The sequence below is a fragment of the Poecilia mexicana genome, unplaced genomic scaffold (genome assembly GCF_051168715.1).
Source record: "Poecilia mexicana isolate PSO_F unplaced genomic scaffold, ASM5116871v1 scaffold_22, whole genome shotgun sequence".
Classification (NCBI taxonomy): domain Eukaryota; kingdom Metazoa; phylum Chordata; class Actinopteri; order Cyprinodontiformes; family Poeciliidae; genus Poecilia; species Poecilia mexicana.
The window spans coordinates 24,281,888-24,293,615 of record NW_028263391.1 but is presented as its reverse complement, the minus strand read 5'-3'; the positions used below and the strand labels follow the sequence as shown (position 1 = coordinate 24,293,615).

At 36.1% G+C, this 11,728-nt stretch overlaps 1 protein-coding gene across 1 annotated transcript in view; it reads right to left on the bottom strand.

The window, feature by feature from the left end:
- Positions 1–313: 313 nt before the first annotated feature.
- The window catches only part of rnf144aa (ring finger protein 144aa), a 28,247-nt gene continuing 16,832 nt past the window's right edge, over positions 314–11,728 (bottom strand). The window contains exons 4-8 of the mRNA XM_014992154.2: positions 9,765–9,825; positions 8,162–8,378; positions 7,697–7,844; positions 6,580–6,669; positions 314–3,173 (exon numbers count right to left, since the gene is read on the bottom strand). Of these exons, the coding sequence (XP_014847640.1) occupies positions 3,042–3,173; positions 6,580–6,669; positions 7,697–7,844; positions 8,162–8,378; positions 9,765–9,825 (648 nt within the window). The 3' untranslated portion in view covers positions 314–3,041. The remainder of the gene's footprint in view (positions 3,174–6,579; positions 6,670–7,696; positions 7,845–8,161; positions 8,379–9,764; positions 9,826–11,728) is intronic.

The following is an 11,728-nucleotide window of genomic DNA, read 5'->3' as shown; positions in this document are numbered from 1 at the left end:
CACGTAAGTTGTTCTTAAATTGATGGAAACTCAACATTATATATGGCTGATTAGCTCAGCTGGTCAGAGCGTGGTGCTGGTACCACTGAGGTCTTGGGTTCAGTCCCCATACTTATTTGGCATTATTCAAGAAATCTGCAGTGGCACATAGTTGAATGTGAGCATAATGATGAAATAATGCAGCATTCTTTAATATTTACACATCAGGCTTCTTCAACGCTAAATGGTAATATCGCTAACTCCTGTAAGTGTGCAGGGTTTCAAAAACAAAGATGGCTTAATGCATGTTGATGTCTCACCTGCTTAAAGAGACTTTTATGGGGTCAGAAAACGTTTTATTTAGGAACCTTTTTCCTTTTTTTACACAATGACAACACACTGATGACATCATAGAATCAACTTACAGTAAAGGGCTTGTCAACGAAGCCTTAGCAACACATGCTCCCTGGGCTGATTAGCATCAGAGGATATTTACCTTCAATGCACCGGGAGGGCTGCCTGATTTAGGCCTTTTAAGGCTTTCACTTTCTATTTGGCTAAACTTTCAACTTAGGCCTAAAATCTTTCCACAATAACGTGGATACAAAGTCCTCTGAGCCGATAAGTTGCTGCTAAACTTAAAGGGGAGCGCCACTCAGTTTCAGGTGATGAGAGCAGGGGCGTAGCCATAAGGTGGCTGGGGGGGGGACCGGCTACCCTCATATTCTACATAGACTCCATGTCAGTAGCAAGGGTGAATCATATTAACCAAATTATTCATGATTAATTATTATCAACTAATTTTAAGCGTTTGTTAGCTGGAGCATAAAAAGGCATTTGCTGAAAGAATAACACAGAACAGTGATTGAACCAAATGCACCTGCTGCATTTAATATATTTTTAAAAATTTTATTTTGCAAAAATGTGTCATTCCCATTAATTAACAAGAAATTATAGCTAAGTGGCTAATTTCCATCTCTAGTCCCATTATCAGTATATGATGTTAAACAATAATAATATGGAAAATCAGCTTCAGCCAACTACACAAAAAATATATATACATAAAGGAGCAAAGAGGGAAATTAAACAGCTATTTGCAATTTGTAGTCAGTAATTTTGACTTTAAGTTGAACAGTTAGCTTAACGGGGCTAAAAACAGAGTTTTATACAGTTAAGCTACGCTAAGCTAAAACAGGCTAATCGTGTGGTTAGCCACTGTAGCCAACAAATCTATGCTAAGCAGATCTATATGTTTTGTTTGGGTAAATAAATAGTTTGAATATTCAAGTTTTGCCCCATTGTCCATGAAATTTCAATTTTACAGTTTGTGCTCCTGCCTGGCCCCCCCCAAGAAAAAAAATCTAGACACACCCCTGCAAGACAGCTGGGGGCAAATTTTATTCTAACCACAAGAAAAAATATATAGATATATATTTATTAGATTTGAGTGGCAATCCTCTTTAATACATCTGCCTAACAACTGGAAAAAAGACTGTAATATACAAGACACACGACTCTCAGCACGGTTCTATTAAAAGCGCAAGATTATAAAACATTGACATCATCGAGAGGACGTGCTGTACAGAGAGCTGACATGCGTGGCGCAGCTCTCCTCTGCTACCGGCTGAATCTGTGGAGCTACATCGAGTGAGGCGGTAAGGCAGGGGTGTCCAAAGCGCGGCCCGGGGGCCATTCACAGCCCTTGAAATGTTTTCAGTGGCCCTTTCAAGAGTAACCTGAATTTGGTTTGCTAGTTCAGGCGGTGGATACGGATTTAAAAACTATTTTAGAGTGAAATCTTAAAATGTAAATGTATTAAAAGATTTTTGCTTTTAATTTATTTACTATTAACTGGGGTTAAAAACGTCTTTATTACTGTGTAATAAACTCTTCAAAATGAAGCAAGAGCCATAAAATCTTCTTGTTGCTAAAAAGATTGGGCCTCTCGCAATAAATAAATTCATAGCAACAAACTCAATAATTTCCATTTGCATTATTTATCATTTTTTCATTATTTTTTTCTACTAAAAACTGGATGAAAAAAGTGTTTAGACACAACTAGCCCTTTTTCTAAAGGATAATTTTATCTGTTGTTTGTATTTATTTTTCTTATATATTTTTGGATTTTTTTTTTAAATATTCCAGTGATAAAGATGAATTAGAATTTAAAGTTTATTCATATTAGAGAAAGCGCTGCCTTGTTTTTGATACTTGAAAATGGTCTCAAAGCAACAATATTATCATTTATTTCGATAACTTCTCAGACAATTTATCGCCCAGCAAAATCTAATAATATTTAATAAAGTATTTTAGAATTTGAATAAATATAATCCTTGATTACAGGTGATAATTTTAACTGAAGTTTCTTTTATTTTAGAATAAAAATTGCTCCTTTAGATAGGTAAACAATTAATCATTAACATCATAATTATTGTTTATCGTGATAAATTCTGGGAAATTTTTTTTACCTCGAAAACAACAAAAGATTTTAGAAAAATATCAACTTGAAAAATTTACAATGTTTATTTTTTTTATCTTTCAAACCTGCAAAACCGTTTTATGTTTTTAATATACAGTAATTTAAAACTCTGACTGCTATCATCATGATATTTTATCAACATAAAATATTTTTTGCAATAATAATGAAATACAAAAATACTAAAAAGTATTTCCAACGTGGCGTTTCTGGCCCCCCTGCCGACCGTTTGGACACCGCTGCAGTGAGGGAAAGCTTTAGTGTTTACAGAGCAGAAAGGTAAAAGTCCTTCTACGGGCGGCGAAGGCGTCCGTTCAGCAGACCAGGAAGTGTTCGCATCCGCCCAAAATAATTACACCAAAAAAAAAAAAGAAGAGCAGACGTTCTTCACATTCCCAAACCGTCCAAAGTTTTCCCAACGTCTCAGCGGAGGAACAGCGTCTTTTCTGTCCTCCTCATGCAGAGCGGCGGCTGCTTCAGGCCAGCTTGGAAAAATGAAGCTCTCTCAAAGCTGGTGGGAGGAAAACAGAATGGAAAAGTGGTGAAACTCGACAGGAAGAGGATGCGACGCGTCGCTGCGGGGCGTTTAGGTCGGCAGCGGGTCGTCGTCGCCTTTGCTGCATTTGCACTTGCAGCAGAGGACGATGGGCGTGGCCAGCAGGAGGAAGGGCGAGGCGACCAGCAGGAGCAGGCCGAACCCGGCGAAGATCCCCACAACCTGGCAGGGAAACAAACGTTTTAAAAGCGGCACTGAAACATACATTTAAAATGTCTGTAGAAAGTGTCTGTTTATCAAGAATTAGACTCAAAAGGTGATTTTTTTTAGAATAAAGTCCGTTAGTAAAATAAAGATGCACTATTACCAGATAAAGCCGTTTCTAATGAGTAAAGCTTCGTTATTCAGATCTGTTGTGATTTGCCCGTCTAGTTTCAGATTCTTTCTTCTAAAATAAATTGTTGTTCAATCATTTCAAAGTTCTGCTGCTGATGTTTTTTTTTTTTTTTTGAAGTATAACTTCACAGGACGCTCAAGTTTTTACATTTTTGTGTAGGACAAAAATGACTTTTCTCGTATTGTTGCGTCTTATTTAATTAATTCTCATAATATTCCGACTTCATTCTCGTAAATGAATGTTTTCTTTCTCATCTTATAAATGTTCCTCACAGGATTAAGATTTGTTAATCTGTTTAATTCTGTTCAGAAAATTATCTTGGATCCGTGGTTTACAATCTTTACAATTTAGAGTCATTTTTATTCTAATATAAACCAAATAAAACTTGTTTAGAGCTGCAAATATTACACAACTTCTTGAAAAAAAGAATTTATAATAATAAATAAAGACCTGTTTTAGGAAATTTGTTGCCATTTTTAAAAAATTTTTCTTAAATCTTTTTTAAAATAAATATATACATAAAATATGCTTTTTTTCTGGGTCAGAAAATTATGTAAAAAAACAAAATAAAACACAGATCCAACCTAACAATAAGAAAAACGCATCTAAAAACGTGTTCTTAGTGTCACTCTGTGTGAAAATTCAATGCAAAGATCGTTGGATTAAACGGAAATATTTCAGCAGAACTACAAACTGATGCAGGAATTAATGCAAAAGGAGCCCCAACCAAGTACTGACTGGATTTAATGAAGTCTGCTAACATTTTTATGCTTAAATAACTCTTTTTGGTCTGATGAAATATTTAAATTCACTGAGACTCTGAGTTCATTACCTTCAATAACCCCCTGAATTATATTACTGTCTGTAGAGTTTATGAGATTCACTTTTTGAATTTAATCATGGAAATAAATTACATTTTCAAAGATATTCTATAGATGTTCAGTTGCTAGCATTGGACAGCAGGGGGCAGCAAAGGGACGTTAGAACCAAATCCTTGTTCATTTTCTCATTTCCTCACAAAATAACATGAAATAAAGATGGACGCAAAAGAAAGAAAAGAAAAGGAAGAAAGGAAAAAACAAATAAAATGGAAAAAGGAAGGAAATTAATGTTCACAATGTCTCTTAATAATCTTTGGCTAAAATGATAACAAATTAACAAAAGTTTAATAAACTAAGGTTTAGCATTTTTCCATTTTTTGTTGCATGTCCACCACAGAATGACACAAAAAAAATCTACCAGTAATGTTTTTAGATCCATTTTTTCTTTATCTGATTGGAAACTTTATGCTTCCTAAATACATTTCAAAACCTAAAGATAGAAATAAAATGGCGGTTTTGCACAAATAATACATTTCACTGTAGATCTTCATAAAAATGACAAGATCTTGTAACAGCTGTGGCTTTAAGTGAGTTTTATTTTGCTGAACTGAGGAAAAATATGATTTTTAGGATTTTAGCAATTGCAGAATGTTGATGTAGATAAAAGAATAGAGGATAAATTTAGTAAGAAATTAAAATTTCCAGATCTTCTTCGGACTACATATGAGAATTTTACAGCAAATGTTAATGTGATAAACGATAACATTGTTGTTTTGAGAACATTTTCACTGGAGTAATAATCCAAGAACACATTCTCAAAGATCAGCAAACTTTGGAACTGGAAGACAATTTAAATATCCAACATAAATAAAAAAACAAAAGAAACAACAAGTAATAATGAATTATGAAGTCTCTGTAAACAAAACTGTTCTTCAATAAAAAAAGACCAAAACACCAGACTGAAGACATTTCTCAGGTAGAAAACAGAAAAGAGAAAAACAATAAATCATGCAGATGGAAATTATTGAGCTTGTTTTAATTTATCAAGCAGTTATTTTTTTAGCGCTTTAGTGTAACTTATTTAATTCACCACTAGGGGGAACTAAAGCACAACAAAATGAACAACTTGGGGAGTAAGAAGAAAAGACGACTTGGAACTGAAACATGTTTTCCCTGCCGGTTGGGAGAGAGGAGGACATATTTAGGATTGTTAATCATTTTTCAGTGTTTTATTTGTGTTTCTGGTAAACAAACTGTTTCTTCCTGTGAAGCACAGGTTGAACCAGTTAGCTGGTCTAGACGCTGTTCTCTGGTTTAGATTATTCAGAGGCTGCTGTCCTACAAACACGCTCATCCTGGAACATTTCTCGTTTCTGGGGAGATGAGAAGCAGCCGACGAAGGGAGAAAGCTGCAGCCAGATGAAGTGCAATCACATGACTCAGCCTGGCCCGCTCAGAACAGATGCCAACGTGTATGCTAATGCCGGAAAATAGCAAGTACGTCGGACACAGTGACGCACCGCGCTCTGAATAGACAACGCCGAACTCCGAAGGTGAAACTTCAGAAATAAAACTATCTGTGGGAGACGAAGCACATTCTTTCTCCTGAGTTTACTTTATGCTACTCTCTGAAAGTCAACAAAACTTTAAAGTTGGAGGAAGTTAGCAGGATCCACAGATGTGTGATAATTAAAGCCAGATTGATGAGTCAAAGGAAACCGTCTGCTGGATGCTTCACCAGGACAACCACTGAAAACAAAACCAGTGATACTGGAGAAGAAGTCCTGGGTCTAGTCAAAGCCCATCTTGATCTCATTTAGATTCAGTCTGATGACTTAAACACTGCAAAAAACAAAATCTTACCAAGTATTTTGGTCTAGTTCTAGTGCAAATATCTTCGGAAGTAATTAAATAAGACAAAACTAACTTTTCAGCAGGATATGAGTTTGTTTTAAAGTCAATAATTCTTTACTATTTATAAAAGTACTTGTTCCAGTCTTCAGCTGGAGCGCCACATGGAAATAAATAAACAAATTAACTGCAGATTTTTAGCCAACTTCACCAAGTTTTTAGCAGTTCAGTCATCCAGCCACCAGGGGTGCTGGAGGAAAGCCATCTCTCTTTTCCATCCCAAAAAAGTATAAAAACTTGATCTGGAGCCACCAGATTTAATTTGGAATCAGGTTGTTTGGATCTTTTTGTTCAGGGTTGTTAATTTTACGGCTAAAATGTTTACAGCTTACAATTTTACAGCTCTTAAGTACATTTTTGCAATTTAAATGAAGTTTATTGTTTTGCCTGTTCATTCACCACAAGTTACTAAAACGTGTCTAAATCAGATAAACTCCACAACATCAGAGAAACACATAAGAAAAGAACATCAAGAGTAGGAACAGGAAAACGTTCTCACCTGTGTTCTGTGCCAGATCACCGACGCCCTGGAGTGACCCAGTTTGTTCCGACACGGCCCTTTGTCATAGTGGATCAGCAGGAAGTCATCCTGGTACACACACACACACACACACACAGAGTTAAATAGCAACCATTAGCAGCCTTAAACACGTCTAGATGTCTCCTCATGCAACCAGCTGATGAATCCACAATCAAATTTATCTCTTCCAATGAACCGAAATGAAAATTTAAATCTTCTCTGACCAGTTCATTTATTTTCTCCAATTGTAGTTTTTAAAGGTGACCCATAATTCAAAAACACAAAACCTAACTAAGTATTTTTTGTCTACTTTCAAATGCAAACATCTTACTTCACTTGAAATAAGACAAAACTAACTTATAAGTTTTCATCTACATATACGAGCTTGTTTTAAGTAAAACTAAATCCTTAATATTGATGAGAAAGTTCTAATTCCATGCCAGATTATTTGATTTATATGTATTATAGCCGGGGGCCCAAAGTGGGTCCTGGAGGCCCGGCATCCTGCATGTTTTAGTTCTCTCCCTGGTTTAACGCACCTGGATCAGATGATGGCTCATTAGAGACCTAAGAGGAACATTGACAAGCTGAAAAGGTTACCACCAGCACCAGGGAGGAACTAAAACGTGCAGGATGCCGGGCCGACTTTGGGCCCCCCTGCATTACAGGATGTTATAGGTGTAATAATCTAATAGAACTAGAACTTTTTCATCAATATTAAGGATTTTTTTAAAACTTGAAAACAAGCTCATATATGTAGATTAAGACTTACTTATAAGTTAGTTTTGTGTAAATAAACAGACTGGAATTTCGCTTGGGTTGCTAGGCAACGGGCAGAAGTTTCCTGGGTTTCCTAGGTAATGGGCGGAGTTCCGCTGGGGTTGCTAAGTAACGGCAGAGAGCCAGTCAATAACTAGTAGATTTTCAAAGACACCAAAAGGCATCAACTTATTGTCAAAAACAGCTGGGTGTTTTTTTTTAATCTTGTCTCTTTAAGTGCTTTGTATTTTTTGAGACCCACATGGAAAAACAAAAACATGAAAAATGTGAATTTTTATTAGTAGTTTCCCTTTAAGGTAAAACGAGGCCAACTCACATCCAAGGACTCCAGGCAGTACCAGCAGAAGGCGTGTTTGCAGTTCTTGCACATCATCTGGGCGCAGCCCTCGTCTCTCTCGATGTAGACTTTACACTTGGGGCAGCGCTTGATGGGGGCGTCGTCCTCTTCGTTCTTATAGAAAGAGCTGGAAACCAGCAGGAACCCAGTTACATTACGTCTGACTCGCTTTTAAAATAAAAGCACATTATTTTAAGATGTGCTTCAAAATAATGTGAATTATTATTTGCAGATCATAATGCAAATAATTGTGTCATTTTTATAAAATAAAAAGAATTATTTTAAAGTCATAATATTACAAAAAAAGTTTCAAGATGTGGAACTTTTTTTGCAAAAGTTCCACAAAAACTTTTAAGTGGACAGATATTTATTTCTATCCACGCATTTTTACAGAGCTTTAGACAGTTAGTTGTTGTTTTCCTGGTGTTTCGGGGCTCCTGGTACCTGTTTTCCCCGGGGAGGAAGGAAGCGATGGGCGGGTTGCTCTCCTGGCAGGCCTGCCCCGGGTGCCAGGCGGCCTTGCAGGCGGAGCAGAACTCCAGGGCGCAGACGGCGCACTGGACCAGCTGAGGCAGAGCCGGGGAGTCGGTTTCTTTCAGCTGGCAGACGGCCTGGCAGCTGGAGGACGGGCACCACGTCCTGCACGGGTCCAACAGAACCTCTGGAGCCACAGCAGTAAATACATCACTGTTTAAAAAACTAAATTATGTCTAAACAGAAATTAATATTGTTTTAATCACTGCAAAAAAGAAAAACGAAACAGTTTCCTAATGAAGGAGAAAGTTAGGAGGTTGGCCCACCAACCAGCCGAGGTAAAGGCTTCAACTTTCAGGTTCTTTATTTCAGTCGATCTTTAGAGGATTTCATGAAACGTCTGGGTCGTCATCAGGTTTTATTCTCAAAACAACTTTACTCTATTGTGACTTTTCTCGTATTATTACAACTTTTCTCGCAGTAAGATGAGAAAAGTCGTAATTATTAAAACAGTAATAAGACTTTTTTCACATTATTGTGATTATTCTAACATTATTATAAGATTATCCAAGCATTATTACTATTCATTATTATGGCTTTTCCTCTAGTGCTACAAGAGAAGTAACGGTAATATTACTTTTTTCGCATCATTAAGACTTTTTTTGTGTTTTTTGACTTTACGTAATATGACTTCATTCTCGCAAACTTACGACTTTATTTTTGTATCGTAAAACTTTATTCACGTAATATTACTTTATTGTAATATTAAATAATATTGCTTTTCTTAAATATTACTTTCTCAGCTTTGCCCTAATCCTCCATCGTACGGCAAACCTTCAAACTGCAGAATAATTAATTATAATTATATTATATTATATAATTATGTGATGCAATCATTTGTGATTTTATTTTACAGCTGAATAAATATTTAGGTGACTTAATCAGCTGAAAATGCTTTTTAAACTGTATTTAAAGAATGTTTCTGTCACTTCTCATTATTTATATTACCCTTGTTTATTTTTCATTACACTTTAATATTAAATATCTAAATGTCCAAATATGTTAGTAAAACACAGAAACACTATTTAGTTATTCTGTTGGCCGATAAATAAACTGTCTTCCACTCCTTCTACAAACTATTTCAATTATTTGCATCTGCCTCCAAAGACAATTTTCTTTTCCTACTGGGTCAAAGTTCACGGATTGTTGTTCTTCCATTTTATTGCTTCTTCCCCTGTTTTCTCTGCCAAGAACCCCGAGAACACCAGAAGCACGTCCAACTCGTCTGAGACAGAAAAATGTTCTGGCTGTTCTGATCCAAACCAAATTAAACAAGAAAAATGTTCATCTGATTTAACTTCAGACACTGAGAAAAAAAATTATCTGTCTTTTTATAAAGCGTATGGAAATATCTGGTTTTAGCTCTAAATAATAGTTTCCAAATTCAAGCCTTTAATCAAACATCGGATTACACTTCATTACTAAACTGTCCAGTTTTGTAATACACACGTGACTGAAATTCAAGCATTTTCAAGGTTTTCAAGGCCCTGTCTGAATCCAGGAATAAACTCACCGCGTTCGAACTGAAGCTTCTTGTACCTCTGCATCATCTCCGTCGCCACCATGCACTCGATCTGCAGACACACGAGGAAATTATTCAGCTAACAGAAATACATCCATCATTTCAGGAATATCATCTTATTAAGCTCCAGTTTTGTTATTTTTCTTGCTTCTGAAATCAAGAGAAAGTTTAGTTACTGATGCCAAATAATGAAAAAATCTGATGGTATGATTGGAAATTTTATTTTTGCCGTTTTCTTCCCTTTTTGTTCAATGAGAGCTTCAATTAAAAAAAACAGTAAATTAGAAAATAAGATTAAGTGACGTGACTGTGTGCAGCTTAGTGATGTTATTCACTGTTTTATATCGGAGGCGTCCTGAAGAAGATTATTTCCACAAATTTCTTAGTTTAAAAAGGTGAAAATTTTAGACTTTTGAACATTTTCTGAGCTTCATAAAAGGGAAAACTCAAATTTCCAAGTTTTCTCTAGAAAATTTCTCAAAGTTCCAGTTTTTTTCTAGCAAATCTTTTGACTTTTTAAACTCAGAAATGTTGAGATTAATTTCAGAAATTTTCTAGAAAATAATTTGGAAATTTCAGATTTTTTATTGTAAATACTTTTGGAGCTCAAAAATCTCAATGCTTTTTCTAGAAAATTTATCACAGCAGTACCACCAAATCAAATTGTAAGTCCATCCCTGGATCTGATTCTTATTTTGTGGGAGGAAATAGAGAGAGGAGCAAACAGGGTTAGCCTCATTTAGTGGTCGATGCATCGAACGTTCAGGCTTTGTAAAGAAGAATCAATTTCACAGCGAAGGACCTGCTGAGAGAAGAGAAAGACAGGCAGGAGTAGCTGGGGTTTCATCAGCAGCAAGTCGATCAGATGCTAATTGATCAGAAACATAATGCTGCGGTGGCAGAACCACGATGAGCCTGTCAGTAAAGAACCGAACGGATCCGACCCACACAGAACGGGCGGAGCTGAGCGGCAGCTTTAGAAGGATGTAACAGGTTGCAGAAAGGATTTCTTTGACTTATAAACATGTTGCAATGTGACGACACGCCCCCAGCCGCCTGCTGGAGGGCAAAAAGCAGCTAGCTGACGATGACTAGCCATCAGGTTGTCAACACAACGCGCTAAATCTTAAATATACGCATGACAAAGAAAAAAAAGGATTCAGTGCTTTGCAGCTAATTAGACAACCAGATATGAAGGTCAGGAAAAATTTAATAAAAAATAAAACAAATAGCGAGGGAAGTAGGTCAGCTATGCTAGCTTGACTTTGACAACCTTAACATGGAGATGTGCTGCAGAATCTGATAATTTATTAATCATAAAATAAACATCAAGCCTGAAAAAATGTAACTGTAATGGACTGAATGATCAGTTCCTTGCGCGGGGAACTGCAGGTTTTTGAATCCTGATATGCTAGCAAAGCTGTTGTAAGTCGGTTGCTATGGCAATGGGCTTACCACAAAGAGTGAGAAAAGAGGATAATACAGGTGGTTTTCAGTTATGCTTCACTGGTTTTTCTGCATTATTTTCCCTTTACTGCCCAGCACAAAATCATGAATAATATCTACATCCCAAAAATATCAGGAAATATATATTTAAGTCATATAATACAGATAAATATCAGCTTTTGGCCATAACATAGTTTGCATTAAAACAGGATATCTTTATTTGGTACTAAAATAATTATCTTAAATAATTTAAACGCAACAACAAAAAACACTTAGTGAGATGAAATTGTTGAGGCTCATTTTCAAATTAAACCAATAACTAATAATTTATATGAATGAGTGTGTTACCATCAGGTTTCCCCATTATGTGAAAAGCAAAGGACTGAGAACACAGCCGTGAGGTACACCAGAAGTTTTCCAACTCGATCAAACTGTACTCAGCAATCACACAACTCACAACAACCCACCTTTTCTCATTGACCCAACATAAACACAATTTATCACTTTAT